The sequence below is a fragment of the Mustelus asterias genome, chromosome 8 (genome assembly GCF_964213995.1).
Source record: "Mustelus asterias chromosome 8, sMusAst1.hap1.1, whole genome shotgun sequence".
NCBI classification, from domain to species: Eukaryota; Metazoa; Chordata; class Chondrichthyes; order Carcharhiniformes; family Triakidae; genus Mustelus; species Mustelus asterias.
The window spans coordinates 124,346,109-124,371,625 of NC_135808.1; the positions used below are offsets into that span (position 1 = coordinate 124,346,109).

At 45.6% G+C, this 25,517-nt stretch overlaps 1 protein-coding gene across 1 annotated transcript; it reads right to left on the reverse strand.

The window, feature by feature from the left end:
• Positions 1-321: 321 nt before the first annotated feature.
• LOC144497521 (volume-regulated anion channel subunit LRRC8B-like) lies at positions 322-18,835 on the reverse strand. The gene is made up of 3 exons (XM_078218913.1): positions 18,761-18,835; positions 13,112-15,226; positions 322-594 (listed from the first exon to the last, which is right to left on the reverse strand). Exons 2-3 carry the CDS (start codon positions 15,215-15,217, stop codon positions 322-324), a joined length of 2,379 nt encoding a protein of 792 aa, XP_078075039.1. The 5' UTR covers positions 15,218-15,226; positions 18,761-18,835.
• Between the last annotated feature and the right edge of the window lie 6,682 nt (positions 18,836-25,517).

Genomic DNA, 25,517 nt, shown 5'->3' on the forward strand with positions numbered 1-25,517 from the left:
CATTCTGCGTATAATGAGTGTGGCTAAATCAGCATTGCAATAGTTGTCACTTTTGCCTTCTTGATCAATATTCTTTTCTTTTTCTTGCTGCAATTTGCGACCGATGTCCCAGGCATGGTTTTATCCATCTATATGTCTGAATTAGTGATTTATTTGTAATACAAACTCTGCTCTGGATAGCCGACAGGTAACTGTCTGAGAGCTGGTCTTCACTTTTGAAGAATCCATGTAGCTCTGAGCCAAGGTCCTCATCAACAATAGCTGAGCGTTTCCTCCCACCATCTCTGCAAACATTGGCCGATTTTTAGGCACAAGATCTGGTTATGCTTGCTCTGTGTCACTCTTCAAGAAGCGTTCTCTGATGGAGGCTGGCAGCGAGTTAAAAACTGTCTCCTCCACAACAAGGCCACCCGGTTTAAAGCTACACCGGCCTAACTCTTCAGGCAGGAACTCAAACTGGTTTCCAGTCAGTTCCAAATGTGCAAGGTTCTCCAATTCTCCCACGAGAGGCGATAATACAATCAAGCTGTTCTTGCCCACAAGTAATGTCCGCAGGTTGTGGCACTGGAATAGTCCGTTGGGTAAGGATTCCAGCTGTAACAGAAAACCAAGTTGGAAAAGAATCATTTGGGCACAGTATAATTGCTTCAAACTGCAAACCTTTACAACATACAGATAGATAGAGCAATTAATTTCACATCAATATGTGATGTCATGTTAAACATTATAAAAAGCATCCTGGTACCAAATAGTTCCAAAAGGCCATTGCAACATTACCTAACTGGTAATGGCTTCAAAGTACATTAATTTAAGGGCAAATATAATTCCAAAGTGCATTTTTGTCAAATAAATAAAAACAGAATCCCAGGTTGAAGCACCACTAACGTTCCTTGTGAGACTTTATTATAATGGATTTGGACCAGAGCGTTTGAGCATCTCCAACAGGAGGAAGAGGGAAGTTAGTTAAAGTCACTTCCAGTGTTTGTGCACATGTAATGGACATGCAGGTGTTATGCTAATAATCTGAGGTTATAAATTTGAATCATACACACACACACACACCCATACACATAGAGAACAGACACACACACAGACACACACCCATACACATAGAGAACAGACACACACACAGACACACATACACATAGAGAACAGACACACACACACACACACATACACACACACAGAGAACAGACACACATACATACAGACACACACACACACACACACACACACACATACAGATACATACAGACACACACACACACACACATACACACACACACACATACACACACACACACACCCATACACATAGAGAACAGACACACACACACACCCATACACATAGAGAACAGACACACACACAGACACACATACACACACACAGAGAACAGACACACATACATACAGACACACACACACACACACACACATACAGATACATACTACAGACACTGGGTGGCACAGTGGTTAGCATTGCTACCTCACAGCACCAGGGACCCGGGTTTAATCCCCCGGCTTGGGTCACTGTCTTTGCGGAGTCTGCACGTTCATAGAAATCATAGAAACCCTACAGTACAGAAAGAGGCCATTCGGCCCATCGAGTCTGCACCGACCACAATCCCACCCAGGCCCTACCCCCATATCCCTACATATTTTACCCACTAATCCCTCTAATCTACGCAATCCCAGGATACTAAGGGGCAATTTTAGCATGGCCAATCAACCTAACCCACACATCTTTGGACGTTCTCCCCGTGTCTGTGTAGGTTTCCTTTGCGTGCTCCGGTTTCCTCCCACAGTCCAAAAGATGTGCTGGTTAGGTGCATTGTTCATGTTAAACTCTCCCTCAGTGTTACCCGAACAGGCGCCGGAGTGTGGCGACTAGGGGATTTTCACAGTAACTTCATTGCAGTGTGAATGCAAGCCTACTTGTGATACTAATAAATAAACTTAAAAAGAGACACACACATACACGCAACACACACACACACATGCAGGGCAGATTGTATGGTTGAATTCAATGCTGGAGGATAGGTACATGCACGGGGGTGGGGATTAAAGGGGTCTCAACTGAACTGTGTATTCCCGAATCACAAATAAAGAGAGGCATATTAGAAACTTTTCAATGACTGTGCAGGGAATCAAGAAAGTGAAGCAATGATGCACTTTCATGCAAGACTAATCCCACAGATCAATCTCCCTGTCCACAGGTTGGATATTCTCCAGAGCAATAATGATCTCCAGAGCAATTGGCCAACTGAACAAGCTTTAGATGTGTGTTAGCATCACAGAGCTAGCAGGTTCACAAACAAGAATCCTCAAATTATTTCATTTCCTGACTAAACAGTTACCCTCATGTTTTTACAAAGAGTATTAGAGTGCAGCGAATGAAATCCCAGCACCTGGACTAAACATAGCATGGTCAAAGCAATATCACAACAAGGTTGCGGTGTGGGGAGCACCTTGAAACACCCTCTATGCTGGTCAACATTTCAGGGGTGAATGGTTGCCAATACTGGAGCAAAGCTCTTGGACCCACAACCACTGACAAGTCATTGACAGAAAGAGGACCTTTGGAGGCTAATACTGATCCGTGTCTGTTTCTCACTGATGCTGCAGAGAGGAGGCCATCAGCAGGCTAAAGCCCACATTTATTGCTGCCCGCATTATCACTTACAGGCAGGAAAGAAGGAAAAGATGGCCACAGTATGCCTGGATCACCAAAAGTAGGAGCAAAACCTTCCAGACCAAGGGTAAGCAGGGCCCAGTCCAGATGCAGACGATGTGTTTCAGAGAAACATCGTGAGTAGGTGACTTGCAAGGCTGATGGGATAGAGAACACACGGGCGGGATTCCAAGGCCGTGTTCATCCCAAAACCATAAATCCCGTCTGAGGTCAACAGACCTTTCCATGGTCCGCCCCTCGCCCGGTCCGATTCCTGTGGTGGGTGGGACGGTAAAATTCACCCCTACTTGTTTTATCTACAGATGAACAAGAACTAGAGTCTCTGATGCCCTCCCTGTGTCCAGGGATGTGGTGATTTACATTTGTCACATCTTCCAGGAATTGGTGCCACTGGGAGGACAGCCATTGCTAGCGGCTCTGAAAGTAACAGCCGCACTCAATTTGTATGTTAGTGGTTCTTTCTAGGGCTCTACTGGGGTCCTTGGCAGGATTAAGTGTCCAGGCACAAATGCATACAGGAGGTCACCAATCTTGTTTTTGCCAAGTTCCACAGTTACATCAACTTCAACAGAGACCAAGCGCGCCAGGATGCCAGGGCGCAATGCTTTGCTGAGATTCTAAAATCATGAGGGGTATTGAAAGGGTGGATGTGGAGAGGATGTTTCCTCTTGTGGGAGAATCTAGAACCGGGGGATGGAAACTAGGAGCAGAAATAGGCCATTCAGCCCTTCAACCCTGCTCTACCATTCAACATGATTGTGTCTGATCCTCTATCTCAATGTCAAATTCCCGCTTTTACCCCCATACCTCTTGATGCCATTAGAATGTAAAAAAACATTTTTTTTATTACATTCAGTGACTTAGCCTCCAGATCCACAGGTTCACTCCCCTCTAAGTGAAGACATTTTTCCTCACCTCAATCCTAAATGTTTACCCCGTATCCTGAGACTGTGTCCCCTGGTTCTAGATTTCCCATGATGTGGAGATGCCGGCGTTGGACTGGGGTAAACACAATAAGAAGTCTAACAACACCAGGTTAAAGTCCAACAGGTTTATTTGGTAGCAAAAGCCACTAGCTTTCGGAACAGGCTGTTCCTTCGTCAGGTGGGTGGGAGTTCTGATCACAAACAGGGCACAAAGACACAAACTCAATTTACATGAATAATGATTGGAATGTGAGTCTTTACAGCTAATCAAGTCTTAAAGGTACAGACAATGTGAGTGGAGGGAGCATTAAGCACAGGTTAAAGAGATGTGTATTGTCTCCAGACAGGACAGCTTGTGAGATTTTGCACATCCAGGCAAGTTGTAGGGGTTACAGATAGTGTGACATGAACCCAGTATCCCGGTTGAAGCTGTCCTCATGTGTGCGGAACCTGGCTATCAGTCTCTGCTCAGCGACTCTGCGCTGTTGTGTGTTGTGAAGGCCGCCTTGGAGAACGCTTACCCGGAGATCAGAGACTGAATGCCCGTGACCGCTGAAGTGCTCCCCCACAGGAAGGGAACAGTCTTGCCTGGTGATTGTCGAGCGGTGTTCATTCATCCGTTGTCGTAGCGTCTGCATGGTTTCCCCAATGTCCCGAGGCATGGTACATTGGGGAAACTGTGCAGACGCTACAACAGCGGATGAATGAACACCACTCGACAATCACCAGGCAAGACTGTTCTCTTCCTGTGGGGGAGCACTTCAGCGGTCACGGGCATTCAGTCTCTGATCTCCGGGTAAGCGTTCTCCAAGGCGGCCTTCACGACACACGACAGCGCAGAGTCGCTGAGCAGAGACTGATAGCCAGGTTCCGCACACATGAGGACGGCCTCAACCGGGATATTGGGTTCATGTCACACTATCTGTAACCCCAAAACCAGCCTGGATGTGCAAAATCTCATGAGCTGTCCTGTCTGGAGACAATACACATCTCTTTAACCTGCGCTTAATGCTCCCTCCACTCACATTGTCTGTACCTTTAAGACTTGATTAGCTGTAAAGACTCACATTCCAATCATTATTCATGTAAATTGAGTTTGTGTCTTTGTGCCCTGTTTGTGATCAGAACTCCCACCCACCTGACGAAGGAACAGCCTGTTCCGAAAGCTAGTGGCTTTTGCTACCAAATAAACCTATTGGACTTTAACCTGGTGTTTTTAGACTTCTTACTGTTCTAGATTTCCCAAGCAGGGGAAACATCCTCCCTGCATCTAGTCTATCCAGCCCTGTTAGAATTTTACACATTTTAATCAGACCTCCTCTCATCCTTCTGAATTACAATGAATGCAGGTCCAATTGAACCAATTTCTCCTCATAGGACAGTCCTGCCAACCCCGATATTAGCCTAATGAGGTTCCACTGCACTCCCTCTATGGCAAGTATATCCCTTCTTAGGTAGAGAGGCCAAAAGTGCACGCAATACTCCAGATGTGGTCTCACCAAGGCCCTGTATAACTGCAGTAACACATCCCTATCTGTGAATTCCCACAGGTATAAGGGGCAATTGATTGGACTCATGTGGCTAGAAAAACACCCTGGCATCAGGCACTCCAATATATAAAACGGAAAGGCAACCATTTGCTCCAGGTACGACTGATCTGTGACCATAACAAACCAGTCATAGAATCCCTACAGAGCAGAAGGAGGCCATTTGGCCCGTTGGGTCTGCACCGACTCTGACCCAAGCTTACCCCATAACACCACATATTTACTCCACTAATCCCCCTAACCTATATGTCTTAGGACACTAAGGGGCAATTTAGCATGGCCAATCCATCTAACCTGCACATCTTTGGACTGTGGGAGGAAACCAGAGCACCCACGCAGACACGGGGAGAATGTGCAAACTCCACACAGACACTGACCCAAGGCCGGACTTGAACCCAGATTCCTGGCACTGTGGGGCAGCACTGCTAACAACTGTGCCACCGTGTAGGTTTGCACCCAGTGCCCAGGAAGCATTTATGACTCATGAATCCTGAGTAGATCACAGATACTGGACATCTTGAAGGGACCGCGCAGGATCCAGGGCTGGCTCCTCGGTGACAATGGGTACCCGTAAAGCTCATGGCTGGTGATGCCCATGCGGAGGCTGTAGGATCCTACAGAGCGAAGGTAGAGCAGACCATAAGCATCTTGAAGAGATGATCCTGATGCTTGGACTGATCTGGTGGAGCACTCCAGCACAATCCCGATAGAGGGTCTCACATATCATTGTGGATTGCTGCGCGCTGCATAATCTGGAGTTGCAAAGTGGGGGAGGACTTGCCAGAGAGGGCATGGAGGAGCTGCACGTCTCCTTTGATAAGGAGGACATCGAAGAGGATGAGGACGTTGAGTTTGAGGAAGCCAAGGCTGCAAAGGAAGAGGCTATAGCATTGGCCAGCCAAGGCAGGCATATACGTGAGGCCCTCAAAGGGGCCTCTTGGTCAAGTACCCTCTGTCGTGGGCCAACATGAACACTAGCCTTATCACTAGCCTCATTGCAACTGTGCACTTCAGTATGAGACTTAATAGATACACATGAGGCTCACATTGTCCTTGATCCTTTGCAGGATGAGGAAGCCTCTGAAACATGTGTCCTTGCTGAGATGAGGTGCTAATAGGAGAAGGGTGTCCCAGCATAAGACGTCAAAAGGTGCTGCTTCTTTAAAGCATCCCTTAAGTATCCCAGACACAATGGCACGCTAGAAGAACCAGGAGCTGTGGGCTCACAGCTGTATGCCTTCAATCTGACCAAGCTCTTCCAAGGAGATCCATCTCCAGTGATGGGACCACCCATCCCCTGCAACATCAGTGGTGCAACTGCTAGGTGACACTTGGGCCAAGACAACCGAGGACGCTCTGTATGTGCGTGTCTAATCAGACATGTCTCAGTCCTCTGTATCACCATCTTCTCAATCACATTAACACTGGGTGGCTGACCTTTCTGGTGTTCATGATGTGGAGATGCCGGCGTTGGACTGGGGTAAACACAGTAAGAAGTCTCACAACACCAGGTTAAACCTGTTGGACTTTAACCTGGTGTTGTGAGACTTCTTACTGTCTTTCTGGCGCTGCCTTGGCACTGGAGGACGAGTCATTGAATTTATTCAAGGCTGAGTTCGATAGACTTTGGACAGGCAAGAGAAACAAGGATTATGGGGACAGACAGGAAAGTGGAGCTTTGAGAAAGCGTCTCTACTTTATACTCCATCCCCCTTGCAATACGGCACAACATTCTCTTTACTTCCTCATTACTTAGTTTACCGTCCATTCCTGTCTAATGAGGACATCTTAGCACTGCTATCTCACGGCGCCAGTGACCCGGGTTCGATTCCCGGCTTGGGTCACTGTCTGTGCGGAGTTTGCACGTTCTCCCCATGTCTGCGTGGGTTTCCTCCAGGTCCTCCGGTTTCCTCCCACAATCTGAAAGGCGTGCTGGTTAGGTGAATTGGCCATGCTAAATTCTCCCTGAGTGTACCCGAACAGGCACCTGGGTGTTGCGACTCAGGAATTTTCACAGTAACTTTATTGCAGTGTAATAATAAATAAACTTTAACTTCAACATTTTTCACTGTGTTTCCTTGCCTATAATAACAGCAAGACTGAAAACTGCCATGTGAGACCCATAGTATAATTAATATATTTAATGCTTTGAACCTATTTTCCTCTCCTTCATTTATCACGACCCCAATATGTTGAATGCTGTGCAAAATTGGTGCTGATGTTTTCTTTCAGCTAATCATTTGTTGGTGAAGCTGCACTTAGAGTATTGTGTTCAATTCTGGTCGCCACATTACAGGGAGGATGTGGAAGCTTTGGAGAGGGTGCAGAAGAGGTTTACCGGGATGCTGCCTGGATTAGAGAGTATGAGCTATGAGGAGAGGATAGACAAATAAGGGTTGTTTTCTCTGGAGTGGCAGAGGCTGAGAGGACACCTGATAGAAATCTATAAAATTATGAGAGGGTTGACAGTCAGAATCTATTTCCCAGCGTTGAAATGTCTAATATAAGGGAGCATGCAAAGGAGATATGACGGGCAAGTTTTTTACTTGGCGTCTGAAACACACTGCCAGGGGTGGTGGTGGAGATAGATACGATAGATGGGTTAAAGGGGCTTTTGGATAAAGACATGAATATGCAATGAATAGAGGGATATGGACCATGGGCAGACAGAAGGGATTAGTTTAATTTGGCGTCATATTCGGCACAACATCGAGGGCCGAAGGGCCTGTTCCTGAGCTCTACTGTTAGAACATAGAACATAGAACAGTACAGCACAGAACAGGCCCTTCGGCCCACGATGTTCTGCGTTCTAAAGAAGTGCGAACCAGAGCTCAGGGAATGTGAATCCAGTACATTCCTGACTCCAGGAACAGGACAGCAGCAAAGCTAATAAAAGCATCTAGTTGTACAAAAAGAGAGAAATAGTCCAGAAATAATAACAGAAGCATTTGAAAAAGAAAAACATACACACACAGTGAGAACAATATGAGGAAACAATAATAAAAGTTAAAGTTTATGCAACAATAATTTCTAATTGTTGTACTGCTCTGTGGGCAGTAGTATCTTTTCTGGTTACTGTTTTGGGTGGAGATTCAGACACTACTGTTATGCCAGCTCATTTCAATGAAGAAAAGCCTTTGTTGCTTTTTTAATAAACCAAAGGTCTTCGACGTGAATCATTTTTTTTGCCAATAATAGAAAGTGTTGCCAAGGCGTAGCATTTATTTGAACAAAGTCATGAGTGAGAAAAGGCAGCTCGAACAGCAAGGTCAAACATTCTTGTTTATCTACAGACAGGAAATGATGGCTTTAAATCAACAATGCAATGCTATGTTTGGAACATACAAAATTCTTCGGGGATTAGCAGGGTAAATGGTGGGAGGCTATTCCCACTCACTGGAAAGCACTGGAGGGACTTGAGGAAGGAAGGGAATTGGTGACCATCAGGTAGTCCAAGAGAAACAGGCAGGTTGTTCAGGAGCCCCCTGGGGTCTCACTTTGCAAATTGCTATTCCATCAAGCTATGAAGAGAGGTTGTATAGGCTTGGGTTGTTTTTGTTGGAGAAGAGAAGACTGAGGGGTGATCTGATCGAGGTGTACAAGATTATGAGAAACCTTTGATAAAGGTTCAGTCATGAGGGGACACAAGTTCAAGGTGAGGGACAGGAGGTTTAGGGGGGAATATAAGAAAAAACCTTTTGACCCAGAGGGTGGTGACAGTCTGGAATGCGCTACCTGGCAGGGTGGTAGAGGCGAGCTGCCTCACGACCTTTAAAAAAGACCTGAATAAACACTTGACGCGTTGTAACATTTGAGGTTATGGGCCAAGTGCTGGCAGATGGGGTGGGAGCTCAGGTGTTTCACACGTATCGGTGCAGACTTGATGGGCCAAAGGGCCTCTTGTGCACTACATGATTCTCTGCGAGTGTAAGACCAGAGGGCATAGTCACAGAATGAGGGGATACTCATATAAGATTTGAGGAAGAATATCTTCTCTCAAAGAGTGGTGAGTCTTTGGATTTCTTTATCCTAGGAAGCTGTGGACTTCAAGCCCTTGAACATTTTCAAGGTTGAAGATCAATAGGTTTTCAAAGAGTGGGAGAGTGAAGGGTTATGGAGCTAAGGCAGGAAAGTGGACTTGGTGAGTGTTAGATCAACCATGATCTTATTAAATGACGGAGCAAACTCAAAGGGCTGAACAGCTAACTCCTGTTCCTATTTCTTATTGTCCTATAAGAACATTGTCACGAGTTAATGTTTGTTTTTGCAGGCTGAGATTCCCAAAAGGCCATTTCACTTAGAATCATAGAATCCCTACGGTGCAGAAGGAGGCCATTCGGCCCATCGAGTCTATACCAACAACAATCCCACCCAGACCCAATCCCCGTAACCCCACATATTTACCCTGCTAATCCCCTTGCCATTAGTGGGGGGGAATTTAGGATGGCTAATCCACCCTAACCTACACATCTTTGGAGTGTGGGAGGAAACCAGAGAACCCGGAGGAAACCCACACAGACACAGAGGCCGGAATTGAGCCCAGGTCCCATGCTTCCCCAAAGATCAAAGGTCAGTCCTCAGAATCTTCTGGATCTACTACCCCTTTTTTTGCTAGGTGGAAAGCTTGAAATTTAACCATCTGACTTTGAAAAGTCCTTTCTTTTCCTTAATGCGTCAGCATAAAAAGTGCTGGAGTAGAGCCTGAATCCACAACCATGTGTCTCAGTCATCAGAAAAATAGAAAGCCTTGTATTTATATCCTGCCTTCTTTTTGGCAAAGTGCATCACTGCTGGTGAAGTCTTTTTGCAAGTGTAATCACTGTTAGAATTTGGGCAACCGACTTGTGCGCAGCAAGCTCCCACAGACAGCAATGTGATAATGACCAGATAATCTATTTTACTGCCATTGAAGGAAAAATATTGACTGGGACAGTGGTGAAAACTCCTTTTACTGTTCTTCGAAGTAGATCCAAGGGTTCTTTTACATCCACCCGAGAAAGAAACAGCGCCTACGTTTAACACTTCACCTAAGAAATGGCACCTGCAACTGTGCAGCACTCCCTCTGAACTACACTAAGGTATCATCCTAGATTTTGCACTCATCTCTCTGGAGTGGAACTTGAACACACAATCCTAGACAAGCGTTCTACTAAAGAACAAAAGAAGAACAAAGAACAGTACAGCACAGGAACAGGTCCTTCGGCCCTCTAAGCCTGCGCTGAACACATTTACCTATCCAAACCAACAACTTATATCCCTCTATTCTCAATTCGTTCATATGTCTATCAAGATAAGTCTTAAAAGTGGCTAATGTAACCGCCTCAACCACCTCACTTGGCAATACATTCCACGTCCCCACCACCCTCTGTGTAAAAATCTTCCCCCGTTGAGCTAATCTTACACTGGCTACTGTTCGGAACTAGATATAGTTTGAAGTAAGGTATATCTGTACTTGTACGTTTTAGGAACTAGTTATAGCTTTAAATTTAATTTATATTGCTTTATTTGTATGTTAAGAAAGGTGAAAGTTGGGTTTGGTTTCATTTTCGAGGTTTTCTTTGAGATGGAGTCAGGAGGCCTCCAGGTCCTGTTTGTATAAACATGCATTTTAATGAGGTTTTACAACCCTCGAAGTGAAGCAACGGATTACCAAGAAGTTAATGGTTTAGGGAAGTTAGAACAAACACAAAAAAAAATAGAAAAATCTGTGCTGTGGCCTAGTAAGAAGTCTCACAACACCAGGTTAAAGTCCAACAGATTTATTTGCCAAATAAATCTGTTGGACTTTAACCTGGTGTTGTGAGACTTCTTACTGTGTTTACCCCAGTCCAACGCCAGCATCTCCACATCATGACGACTGTTGCCTAGCGACAGGGGATTGGAGAATGGGCCCACACAGAGATATGGAGAGAGACAAGAGAAACAGTTTTAGTTTCAGTTAGGATGGATAACCATAGGGCAAAGATGGAAATGTCTAAGACCCTCTTTCGCTGAAAATGATCCCAGGCCGCTGAAGAAGTGAATGTAAGAACTCTAAAGTTAAAGTATCAGTGAAGTTAGAGTGAATTTTCTAGATCTCAAGGGAGAAACCAAATGCAGAAGGATTTCTAGTGATTGCTGGGAAGTCTATTGGAAAAGAAATCTCTTTGCAACTGAACCGCCCTTCTTGTGGAAATAGTGGTACCTCTTCACTGGAGTGTTGGGTCTGTCAGGGTATTGCTGGGATAAAAGGGATAGTGTGAGTTTGAATCATTTTTTCTTTGTGTCTGTGTTAAAGTCTTTCTCACCTATTTGTTGCCTAGTGTAATATAGCTCATGTTTCTTATAGAGTCATAGAGATTTACAGCATGGAAACAGGCCCTTCGGCCCAACTTGTCCATGCCACCCTTTTTTTTTAACCCCTAAATTAATCCCAATTGCCCGCATTTGGTCATATCCCTCTACACCCATCTTACCCATGTAACTATCTAAATGCTTTTTAAAAGACAAAATTGTACCCGCCTCTACTGCTACCTCTGACAGCTTGTTCCAGACACTCACCACCCTCTGTGTGAAAAAATTGCCCCTCTGGACACTTTTGTATCTCTCCCCTCTCATCTTAAACCTATGCCCTCTAGTTTTAGACTCCCCTACCTTTGGGAAAAGATATTGACTATCTAGCTGATGTGTGCCTCTCATTATTTTATAAACCTCTATAAGATCACCCCTCAGCCTCCTACGCTCTAGAGAAAAAAGTCCCAGTCTATCCAGCCTCTCCTCATAACTCAAACCATCAAGTCCTGGTAGCATTCTGGTAAATCTTTTCTGCACTCTTTCTAGTTTAATAATATCCTTTCTATAATAGGGTGACCAGAACTGTACACAGTATTCCAAGTGTGGCCTTACCAATGTCTTGTACAACTTCAACAAGACGTCCCAACTCCTGTATTCAATGTTCTGACCAATGAAATCAAGCATGCTGAATGCCTTCTTCACCTTCTGTCCACCTGTGACTCCACTTTCAAGGAGCTATGAACATGGACCCCTAGATCTCTTTGTTCTGTAACTCTCCCCAATTAACTGAGTAAGTCCTACCCTGGTTCAGTCTACCAAAATGCATCACCTCGCACTTGTCTAAATTAAACTCCACCTGCCATTCATCAGCCCACTGGCCCAATTGATCAAGATCCCGTTGCAATTGGAGATAACTTTCTTCACTGTCCACTATGCCACTAATCTTGGTGTCATCTGCAAACTTACTAACCATGCCTCCTGTATTCTCATCCAAATCATTAATATAAATAACAAATAACAGTGGACCCAGCACTGATCCCTTGATTAATAAATCTTTTATCTTATTTATTTAAAGGTCAGCAGCAGACTCCTGTGAATCGGTTCAGTAAAACACCATAGTTTAATTTTTTTTTTTGAAATGATGAGGTTCTATTCTGGGATCTAACTTGTCCAGTATAACATCAGCTGGGATCATAATACCACTCTTAAGTAGTGAAGAAATCAGTCAGTTTCAGTAAAGGGATGATGCAATGGAAGGTGAGACATTGCTGCCGCACAACGCCAGGGTCCCGGGGGTTCACTTCCGGCCTCGGGTCACTGTCTGTGTGGGGTTGCACGTTCTCCCCATGTCTGCGTGGGTTTCCTCCGGGTGCTCCAGTTTCCTCCCACACTCCAAAGATGTGCAGGTTAGGCGGATTGGCCATGCTAAATTGCCCATTAGTGGCATGGGGAGGAGCAGGATAAATATGTGGAGTTACAGGGCTAGGGCTTGGGTGGGATTGTTGTCGGTGCAAACTCAATGGGCTGAATGGCCTCCTTCTGCACTATAGGGATTCTATGATTCTATGAACATCTGTGGATACACCAAGCAGAGGCCAGAGTCTGAAGAACTTACATAATTATCATTACACAACACAATCCCTTTGACAATAACTGTAGGTGGTTTCACTTACATTATTGTTGGATACATTAAGATATTGAAGATGTTTCAGATCACTGATCTCATCACCAAAGAAAGTCAAGTAATTATTGCTGATGTCCAAGTACCGTAACTTGTGACACAGAAATAGTTGTGACGGTACGGTTTCAATCCTGTTATGGTTAAGGTACAGTTGCTCGAGATTTGATAGTGTCCCAATTTGCACTGGTATGTATGCAATAGCATTGTGCCAAAGTTTAAGGCAAGACAGCCATTTCAGATGCTGGAAACTAATGATTTCTTCAATGGTCTTAAGTCTGTTGCCTTTTAGATCAATTTCACGTAGATTGTACAAGCTGAAAATTGAATGTGGAATGCGCTCCAGGTCACAGTTAAGGAGTTCCAGGTTTGTGAGGTTTATCATATTCTTCAATGTGTTGAACACTGTTAGTTTTGTACCTTCATTATCAATGGACAGTTTGTTTAGGAGGAGCCCTGAGCCAGTTACCACTGCTGGAATGTGAGGGAGACTATTTTTCATGTATAGAACTTTTAAATTCTTTAGGTTCTCAAGTCCACTTAAGGACACAAAGTGATTCTTCTCCATTTTTATGTTGCCCGTTAAATGAAGTTCTGTCAGATTCTTTAGATTAAAAATCCAACGCGGGGCTTTGTCCATGTCAGTGAACTTGATGTGCAATATCTGCAGGTTTTCAGATAGACAGTTCAGTGCCTGTTGGTCCACTGTGGTCGGCGTGTGGTAAAGGTGCAGCTCCTTAAGGTTGGTGAGTTGGGACATTGCCGTTTGGAACTTGGCTTCAGTTAGGAGCTCCAGCTTCAGCACTTCGAGTTCTTTCAGTTCAAACACAGCGTCAGGAAGTCCACTCAACATGAACAGGGACAACTCCACCTTGTCCTGAGGGTTCTTCTGCAGTTTATACCTTAATCTCTCGGCCGTCCACTCCAGATTAAGGTTAATCTGCTTCAATTTGTTCTCGCTGACCTCTGAGAGAAAGACAGAGAATCGCTTTGAATAAAGTGGATCGTACTGGTCTGACAAGTGAAGAATGAAGGCAAAGTCGTTTATAATATCTGGGATGTCCCTGTAACTGCTTTCCTCGCGCACAGTTTCAAAGGAATATTTCTTCAGTGAGCGTCGGAGCATCCAGTATAGGCTATAGACACTGAGAAACCCATGTATCACAACCAGTACTGCATAACAAGAGGCTAAGAGTTTGAATATAGTTGCCAAAGAATGGACACAGTGATACTGCTGATATCCTGTAAATACCTGTATGTCAACCTTGCATGTGATATCAAAACGCATCTCGATAATATAATAGGGAATATATGAAATAATAAAAATGAATAGAACAACTTTGATGATAATCTGTCTCATGTACAACTTGTAGATGATATCCTTTTCTTCAACATGCGCTTTGAACTTCTTCACCTTTTCGAAGATGGCTTTGGCCTGCTCACCCTCCTTCCGATCCAGGATCGTTTTCTCGGTTGGGTCGGGGAAGTTGGGCTCCACTCGGCTGACCGCCAGCTTGCCGCCCATCTCGAAGTTGACGGAGGAGAAAGAGATCCTGGAGACGTCCTTGGATTTGCGGTACGGCTGCTTCTCGCCGTTGACCTCGACGGCCTCGGACAGGGCCCGGGTTGTCCACGGCGAGTCGAAGCACTTGTGGAGGATGGTGATGAAGTGCTCGAGCCTCGAGCTGGTGCTGGGGTACTTGAACCAAAAGTTGCTGCATATTAAAAAGAGCAGCGTCTGCCAGAGCACCAGGTAGGGGAAGAACTTGGAAAACCAGTGGAGCTGCTTCTCGTAGCACACAGCATCGATGTATACGTACTGCTGCCGGTCTAGCAGGTTCTTTATCCCACTCAGAGCAGGGGTATTACTGGCTGGAGTCCCACTGCTACTCTCCCAGGGGGTCTTGCAGCTGTTATTAATAACCACCTTGCATGGGAGGCATAGCATTTTATTCTGAGCGATCTGTAGGGTTCCACCTAGCAGGGAAATCAGCAGCATCACCATGCAAATGTAATGGCTGAAAACATCCCACCATGGCTTCAGTATGCGGTAGGCTGTCTGAGGATCTGTCAACCATTTGAACTCGGTCACTGTAAACATCCCTGTAGCCTGTGGAGTAAAAGCAGAAACATAACCTGGTTTCAAATAAAGATTGGTTCAAACATATAAATTCATACTTTGCATCTTGTGGGGGGTGATGGCCTGGTGGTATTATTGCTTGACTATTAATCCAGAAACTTAACTATTATTCTGGGGGGGCCTGGGTTTGAATCCCGCCCACGGCAGATGATGGAATTTGAATTCAATAAAAAATATCTGGAGTTAAGAATCTACTGATGACAATGAAACCATTGTCAATTGTTGGAAAAAAACACCATCTAGAATCATAGAAACCCTACAGTGTAGAAAGAGGCCATTCGGCCCATTGAGTCTGCACCGACCACAATCCCACCTAGGCCCTACCCCCATATCCCGACATATTTACCTGGTAATCCCTCTAACCTACCCATCTCAAGACACTAAGGGGCAATTTTAGCACGGCTAATCAACCTAACCCGCACATCTTTGGACTGTGGGAGGAAACCGGAGCACCCGGAGGAAACCCACGCAGATACGAGGAAAATGTGCAAACTCCACACAGACAGTGACCCAAGCCGGGAATCGAACCCAGGTCCCTGGAGCTGTGAACCAGCAGTGCTAACCACTGTGCTACCGTGCCGCCTAGTTCACTAATGCCAAAAGAGAAAACGCTGGAAAACCTCAGCAGGTCTGGCAGCATCTGTATGACTTTGGCAAAGGGTCATCTGGACTCGAAACGTCAGCTCTTTTCTTTCCTTACAGATGCTGCCAGACCTGCTGAGATTTTCCAGCATTTTCTCTTTTGGTTTCAGATCCCAGCATCCGCAGTAATTTGCTTTTATGCAGTGGTCCTTTAGGGAATGGAAATCTGCCGTCCTTACCTGGTCTGGTCTACATCTGACTCTAGAGCCACAGTAATGTGGTTAACTCTCAACAGCCCTCTGAAATGGCCTAGCATCTCAGTTTAAGGGCAACTAGGGATGGGCAATAAATGCTGGTCCAGGCAGCGATGCCCATGTCCCATGAATGAATAAATCAAAGCCAGGTACATTATTATGAATGTGAGAGTTTGGATCTGATTGACATGCAGGTTAGATTGCTCCCTCTCTGGGTGGGTTTTATGATTCCTGAGCTAGATTTTTTGCAACAAATTTTTTAATAAAAGGTTTCCTGTTAACATCACCTAGAAAATTCTGGATGAGCCTCCTGGCAAAAGGAAGACATGAAGCAGGAATTAAACATGGTCAAAAGATTTCACCTAAAGTCTTCAACTTGAAGGGAATTCTATCCTGACCGCAGGAATATTTGGGAGTTTCATAAAGTCAATCTGCCTTTAAAACTAGATGAAGATAAAAAGGGAAAATGCTGGATAAACTCAGCAAGTCTGGCCACATCTGTGGAGGGAGAAACAGAATTGATATTTTGGGGCGAATCTTCCTGTCCCGCCCGCCGCAGGCATCGGAGCAGGCTAGGGGCGGACCATGGAAAAGTCCGTTGACTTCGGGCGGGATTTTCCGGTTTCGGGGCAAGCGCGGTCAGAAAATCCGGCCCTTTGAGTCCAAGTGATCCTTCATCAATCTAAGCTTCGCCTTGGTCATTTGGGCCAATTGGCAAAATATGAGTCTTGTATGATTGAATAACTATAATTTGAAACACAAGGTACAATTGTGGTCATTTCAGAAAATACAAAGAATCATGATGATTCATATTTTTAATTAAAGTCACACAAGAGCACAAGTTGATGAGCCCCACAAATATCGAATAAAAAAACAAATTTATATCCTCCTGGTAATTGAAATTCACTCCACCAGCTCAGCTTGATGCACTCTCAACACTTCACTTAAGGATGGTGAGATGCATACACTTGTTTAATGTTACCAGAGAGCTCACTATTGAAGCGGATTTAAATTCGGTCATGGGAAGTTGGAACTGTACATTATATTGTCAGCAAGATTGCACCAAGGCGAAACAGTGGAGTAGAGGCAATGTCTCTGGACTAGTAATCCAGAGGGCCAGGGCTAATAAGACCATAGGGCATAGGAGCAGAAGTAGGCCCTTAGATCCATTGAGTCTGCTCCAACATTCAATGAGATCATTTTGATATGATAATCCGCAACTTCACTTTCCAGCCTTATCCCCATAAACCTCAATTCCCTTACTGATTAAAAATCTGTTTATATCAGCCTTGAACATAAAGAGCAAGGAAGAAAGAACAGTACAGCACAGGAACAGGCCCTTCGGCCCTCAAAGCCTGCACCGATCATGATGTCTGCCTAAATTAAAACCGTATGCACTCACGGAGTCCATATCCTTCCATTCCCATCCTATTCATGTATTCGCCCAGATGCCCCTTAAATGCCGCTATCGTACCTGCTCCCACCACCTCCCCAGGCAGCGCGTTCCAGACATTCACCACCCTCTGTGTAAAAAACTTGCCTCGCACATCTCCTCCAAACTTTTTCCCACACCTTAAACCTACATTCCCTAGTACTTGACCTTTCTACCCTAGGAAAGAGTATCTGACTATCCACTCTGTCCATGCCACTCATAATCTTGTAAACCTCTATCAGGTCGCCCCCTCAACCTCCGTTGTTCCAGTGAGAACAAACCGAGTTTATCCACCTCTCCTCATAGCTAATACCCTCCAGACCAGGCAATATCCAGGTAACCCCTCCTGTACCCTCTCCAAAGCATCCACATCCTTCTGGTAGCGTGGCGACCAGCATTGTACACAATATTCCAAATGAGGCCTAACTGAGGTTCTGTACAGCTGCAGCATGACTTACCAATTTTTGTACTCAATGCCCTGACCGATGAAGGCAAGCATGCCGTATGCCTTCTTGACTACCTTATCCACCTGCGTTGCCACTTTCAGTGATCGGTGGACATGTACGCCCAGATCTCTCTGCCTGTCAATACTCCTAAGGGGCCTACTATTTACCATATAATTCCTACATACATTGAACCTTCCAAACTGCATTACCTCACATTTGTTTGGAGTAACAACCCAGCCTCTAAAGCCCTCTGCAGTAAAGAATTCCATGGATTCACTCCCCTCTGAGAGAAGAAATTTCTCCTCATCTCTGTCCTAAATGGGTGACCCCTAACTCCGAAATTATGCCCTCTGATCCCAGACTCTCCCACAAGAAGAAACAACCTCTCCGAGAATCCTAGAATCCCTAAAGTGCAGAAGGAGGCCATTCAGCCCACTGAGTGTGTACCAACACAATCCCACCCAGCCCTATTTCCGTAACCCCTCATATTTACCCTGCCAATCACCCTGACACTAGGGTTAATTTAGCATGGCCAATCAACCTAACCCGCACATCTTTGGACTGTGGGAGGAAACCGGAGCACCGGGAGGAAACCCACGCAGACACGGGGAGAACGTGCAAACTCCACACAGACAGTGATCCAAGGCCGGAATTGAAAACCCGGGTCCCTGGCGATGGGAGGCAGCAGTGCTAACCATTGTGCCACCGTGCCGCCCTATCATTCTTCTAAACTCCAACGAGTGCAGGCCCAACCTACTTAACCTCTCCTCATAAGAAAATCCGTCCATACCTGAGATCAACTTAATGAACCTTCTCCGAACTAGTGCTCCGAGGACGTGGGTTCAAATCCTACCACAGCAGTTGGTGGAATTTAAATGGGGGCCATGGAATAACCAGTGACACCCACATTCTATAAAAAGAATGAAGAATAAACTTATAAAGCAACACTATTAACCTCGCAATTGTGTAGGAAAAGAAAACAATTTTGTTAGTGTTTTCAATCTGCTTATGCTGATATATTTTATAATTAAGGGTGTTTAATCTCGTGCTCTGTGTGCTGAGTGTTTAATTAAAGGTTGTCAGCTTGGTTCAGTTGATAGTCTCTTGTTCATGAGCTAGTGGGTTGTGGGCTAAAGACTCCCTGTAGGGGATGAGCAGTTAAGCAGCGCTCCTCGAGATGTGATGTTAAATTTAGGTACCATTTTCTTCTTCAGGATATCAAACCAGTGGCACTGTTTGAACAAGCGTGCTCAGCTGGGGACAATATCCAATGAAGTTTGCATCCCTGTGCAAGATATTGAGATAAATGAGAAACATTGCGATGTGAGCATTGCAGCCGAGAGGCAGTATGGATTTTCTGGTCTTTGGGATCCATTACCCAGTCTTTCATTTGACTGATTTCTGATCTGGTGGGGCAGGTGGATTACTTTATCAGGAAAGGTTGGACAGGCTGGGTCTGTATCCATTGGAGTTTAGAAAAATGAGAGGTGATCTTATTGAAAGATATAAGATCCTGAGGGGACTTGACAGAGTGGAGGCTGAAAAGATGTTTCCTTTTGCAGCAGAGACTAGAACTAGGGGACAGAGGAACATAGGAATTAGGAGCAGATGCAGGCAAATTCAGCCCTTCGAGCCTGCTCCGCCATTCAATCAGATCAGGCTAGAACCTTTCTCTTTGAAGCGTAGGAGACTGAGGGTCATCTTATAGAGGTGTATAAGATCATGAGAGTCATGGATAGGGTGAATGCACTCAGTCTTTTTCCCAGGGTTGGGGAATCGAGAACTAGTGGGTGTAGGTTTAAGTTAAAAGGGGAAAGAATTAGTGGGAACCTGAGGAGCAACTTTCTTTACACAGAGGGGGTACGTGTGTGGAATGAGCTGCTGGAGGAAGTGGTTGAGGCAGCGACATTGACAACATTTAAAAGGCATTTGGACAGATACATGGATAGGAAAGGTTTAGAGGGATATGGGCCAAATGCAGGCAAATGGGGTTAGCTTAGATGGGCACTTTGGTGGTAAGGACCAGTTCAGGCCGAAGGGCCTGTCTCTGTGCCGTAGATTCTATGATTCTATGACTCTATCATGGCTAATCTCTCCCTGGTCCCTAATCTGCCAGTTCTCCATATCCCCTTATCCTTTTTCTTATTAGAAATATATCTATCTCAAACTGATTTTAAAAATGGCTTCACCCATTTAAAATGGAGATGGGAAGAAATTTTTTCTCTCAGAGGGTCGTGAGTCTTTGGGACTCTCGTCCCCAGACACAGTGGAGAAACATAGAAACATAGATACATAGAAAATAGGTGCAGGATAGGCCATTCGGCCCTTCAAACCTGAGCCTGCACCATCATTCAATATGATCATGGCTGATCATGCACTTTCAGTATCCCACTCCCACTTTCTCTCCATACCCCTTGATCTCTTTAGCTGCAAGGGCCACGTCCAGCTCCCTCTTGAACATATCTAACAAACTGGCCCCAACAGCTTTCTGTGGTCGAGAATTCCACAGGTTCACAACTCTCTGAGCGAAGAGGTTCTTCCTCATCTCAGTCCTGAATGCCTTACCCCTTATTCTTAGACTGTGACCCCTAGTTCTGCACATCCCCAACATCACAAACATTCTTCTCGCATCTAGCCTGTCCAGTCCCATCAGGATTTTACATGTTTCTATGAGATCCCCACTCATTCTTCTAAATTCCAGTGAGTACACACCCAGACGATCCAATCTCTCTTCACATGTCAGTCCTGCCATTCCAGGGATCAGTCTGGTGAACCTTCGCTGGACTCCCTCGATATCATGAATGTCCTTTAGGAGACCAAAACTGCACACAATACTCAAGCTGTGGCCTCACCAAGGCCCTGTATAACTGCAGCAAGGCATCCCTACTCTTATACTCAAATCCTCTTGCAATGAAGGCCAACATGTCATTAGCTTTGCCCACCGCCTGCTGTACCTGCATGCCAACCTTCAGCGACTGTTCCACCATGACACCCAGGTCATGTTGCACTTCCCCTTTTCCAAAACTGCCACCATTCAGGTAATCATCTTCCTTCCTGTTTTTGCCACCAAAGTGGATAACCTCACATTTATCCACATTATATTGCATTTGCCATGTATTTGCCCACTCAGCCAGCCTGTCCAAGTCACCCTACAGCCTCTTAGCACCCTCCTCACAGCACGCACCCCCACCCAGCTTAGTGTCATCTGCAAATGTGGAGATATTGCATTCAATTCCTTCATCCAAATCATTAATGCATATTGTGAATAGCTGGAGTCCCAGCACTGAACCCTGCGGTACTCCATTAGTCACTGTCTTTAAAAGGACATGTTAATGCCCACTCTGCTTCCTGTCTGCCAACCAGGATGCGGGATCATTGAATATTTTTAAAGTAGACATAGATAGATTCTTGACTAACCACGGAGTCAAAGGTTATCAGGGGCCAGGCGATGTCGCTGACTCTCGAAACGGAGGGCAGTTAGGGATGGGCAATAAATAAATGCTGGTCCAGCCAGCAACACCCACAGCCCGTGATTTTAAAAAACAATGTGGAGTTGAGGCCGCAATCAATCATCTGTGATCTTATTAACATTGGAGCAGGCTCGAGGGGCTGAATGGCCTACTCCTGCTCCTAGTTTGAATGCTAGTATGATACAACATGAGTTTAATGTTTGACATACTCAAAAAGAAAATAATAATTACTCCACAGGTAGAACTTGGAGGTGGAATTTTAACCCACTGGAGTTTTCACCCCCACACCAGGTGGGACAGAAATGAGGGAGTGCGCTGGCGTGGGGCAGTTAAATTGGGAAAAATAGGAAACCAAACCCCAATCTACCACAAAGAAACCAGCGTCCCAGTTTCAAGTGAAAGTTTATTCATTAGTCACAAGTGAGGCTTACATTAACACTGCAATGAAGTTACTGTGAAATTCCCCGAGTCGCCACATTCCGGCACCTGTTCGGGTCAATGCACCCTAACCAGCACGTCTTTCAGAATGTGGGAGGAAACCGGAGCACCCGGAGGAAACCCACACAGATACGAGGAGAATGTGCAAACTCCACACAGACAGTGACCCAAGCCGGGAATCGAACCCAAGTCCCTGGTGCTGTGAGGCAGCAGTGCTAACCACTGTGCCACCGTGCCGCCCCAACCAGGCAGGGTCAGGGTCCAGGTGAATAAACCACTCTGGAGAGGCAGGCATTAACTGTACAGAAAGTGGGGCGGCACAGTAGCACAGTGGTTAGAACCGCTGCTTCACAGCGCCAGGGACCCGGGTTCGATTCCCGGGTTGGGTCACTGTCTGTGTGGAGTCTGCAAGTTCTCCCCACGTCTGCGTTGGTTTCCTCCGGGTGCTCCGGTTTCCTCCCACAGTCTGAAAGACGTGCTGGTTAGGTGCATTGGCCCGAACAGGTGCCGGACTGTGGCGACAAGGGGAATTTCACAGTAATGTCATTGCAGTGTTAATGTAAGCCTTACTTGTGACTAATAAATAAACTTTTACTTTAGTCCTCTTTTAAGTTTCCCACTTTATGTTGTTTCATTTTAAAGTTGTTTTGCCTGATATAAGTTACGATTTCCACTTCCGAGTTGTTTTGAGTCATCACCTTCATCAGATTACTGCCTCTTAACATTGCACACGCATGATTACACAGATAGGAGGAAACTTCATAATGGGGCTCCTTAGAGGGACCTCCTTCGCACTGCCCCCTGGCACTCTGGCACTGCTTCCGTGTGCCAGGGGCAGTGTCAGGCTGCCAAGGAGCAGTGCTGGAGCAATGCCAGGGTTGTGGGACAGTGCAAGGGTGCCAGGAGAATTCTGGGGGCAGAGCTATGGTGCCATGGGGTAGTACCAGGGTGCCGGGGGCAGTGCCAGTGTGCTGCCCAGGCATGCCCCTCTCTCCCTGGGTGCTATACTTAGCTGTGCGCCCCAGCAGGTTACCCTTGGCTGGTTCATGTTTTGAAAAGCCTGTTGTAAACCTTGCCGACGTGACATCACACCAGTGAGAGGGTAATTCCTAATGTGGGGGGGTGGGGTGGAGGGGGGGGGCAATAAAGCAGGGAAGCCCTTTAATGAAATGTTAATTTATTTAAATCAGATTTCCCACCTTTCTGTGCAGTACCCTTGTTCCATCACTGGCAAGGGACAGGGAAAATCAGGAAACAAAATCTTGTGGTATCTTGTGCCCACGTCGCTGTTTGTGTTCATGAACGCGGGTACAAAATCGCAGCCTCTCTCTTTTTGGAGATGATCATTGCTTATGTGACCAAAATGCCTCTTGCCACTTATTAGACCAAGCTTGAATGTTGTCCAGGTCTTGATGTGTGCCAGTTCAGACTGTTTCAGGATCTAAGGAGTGGAAAGCAGAGCAGAATTCTGTGCAATCATCAGCGAACATCACCACCTCTGACTTGGTGATAGGGAGAGAAGGTCAGTGATGAAGCAGCAGAAGATGTCTGGGCCTTGGAGAACAATATGTGGTAGTGAAACCATTACCAATCTGACAGAAGGGTGGCACTGTGGCACAATGGTTAACATTGTGCCTCACAATTCCAGGGACCCGGGTTCAATTCCGGCCTCGGGTCACTGGCTGTGTGGAGTTTGCACGTTCTCCCCATGTCTGCATGGGTTTCCTCCGGCTGCTCCATTGTGTGATTTCAGGAAGAAATTAGATATAGCTCTTGGGGCTAAAGGGATCATGGGACATGCGGGGGAAGGGGGGGAGTCAGGATATGGGGGTGAATTTTACCGTCCTGCCCACCACGGGAATTGGAGCGGGCGAGGAGCGGACCATGGAAAAGTCCGTTGACCTTGGGCAGGACTTTCCGGTTTCGGGGCGGGCGAGGCTGGAAAATCCCAGCCACTGAATTCGATGGTCAACCATGATCATAATGAATGGTGGGGCAGGCTCGAAGGGCCGAATGGCCTCCTCCTGCTTCTAGTTTCTATGTTTCTAATGTTTATGAATACAGTTCGTGGACCAGGATTGAGCTGGAGAACGGAGGACACATGGCAATATGGGAGAGGCAGCAAAGAGGCCAAGAGGAAAAGAAAGCAGACAGGAAGTTGGAGACTGTCAACAGCCTATTTTTAAAAAAACTCGAACGAGGGTGAAGAATTTTCTTAATAGTGAAGTGTGCAGGATGATTGAAAAAGTTTTATATGGAATGTGAATTAGTAATTTGCGTTAAGAACAAAGGACCCATTCACAATGTCTCGCAGTGTAATTGCTTTTAACAAGAGAGTGAGAATCTTGAACTGAGCAATACATTTTGGAGTGCTTTGAGAATGAAACAGATTCTTGGTTTCAGATTGAGTGCAATTAAGGGGGCAACCACCCCCCCCCCCCCCCCCCCCCCCCGTCCACAACCGCCCCGACACCCCCATTCCTCAACATTCTTTAGACTGTCAACTATATTGACTTTTACATAATAAAAGCAAATGACTGCGGATTCTGGAATCTGAAACCAAAAGAGAAAATGCTGGAAAATCTCAGCAGGCCTGGCAGCATCTGTAAGGAGAGAAAAGAGCTGATGTATCTCGAGTTCAGATGACCCTCTGTCAAAGATTTTGACTTTTACCTTCACTGCATTACTTTCATGTGGCTAACACTACCATAAAACTATTTGAAACAGGTCATCATTCTTGCTAACTCTCAATATGATCCAGAGTTCCAACTTAAACATTTTTCCAGTACAATACAAAGCACCTGTCAACCCCGCTCCACACCTTCTGCCCTGAATGACTCCTTTCCTTGTATCATTGCTCACTTGGTACAAGCTTTCCCCTGCACTGCTTCCACTCTGCAAGCCCTCTGCCACATCACTGCTACATTGCGGACCCCCCCAGTAGAATGCATAAGCACTTTACAAGCCCTCTACTGCACTAAACCACAGGTCAAGCCGAAAGGCAAGGGGAGTGCAGAGGGGGACTTCAGTGACAATTCAAACTCAAAATCACCTAAGTTAGAGTTACATTCCGGAACATGCTTTTTGGAGAAGAGAGAAGGTCAAGGGATGAACTAAAATTGCTTTGTTTTGAATGGATGATGAACGAGTTAAATTTTATAGTAAACCTTTAATTTTGTTAGAGAAATTCACACATCGCACAAACCAGCCTCCCATCCATTGACACTGTCTACACTTCCTGCTGCCTCGGCAAAGCAGCCAGCATGATCAAGGACCCCACGCACCCCGGACATTCTCTCTTCCACCTTCTTCCATCGGGAAAAGGATACAAAAGTCTGAGGTCACATACCAACCGACTCAAGAACAGCTTCTTCCCTGCTGCTGTCAGACTTTTGAATGGAATTACCTTACATCTCTCCACCCTAGCTATGACTGTAACACTACATTCTGCACCTCCTCCTTTTCTTCTCTATGAACGGTATGCTTTGTCTGTATAGCGCGCAAGAAACAATACTTTTCACTGTATGTTAACACATGTGACAATAATAAATCAAATCAAATCAAAGTCACACGGACAGCACCCAATCACAGCTCTCAGAAGCGTCTGAATCTACAACTGATTTTTGAAATTGTTCTGTG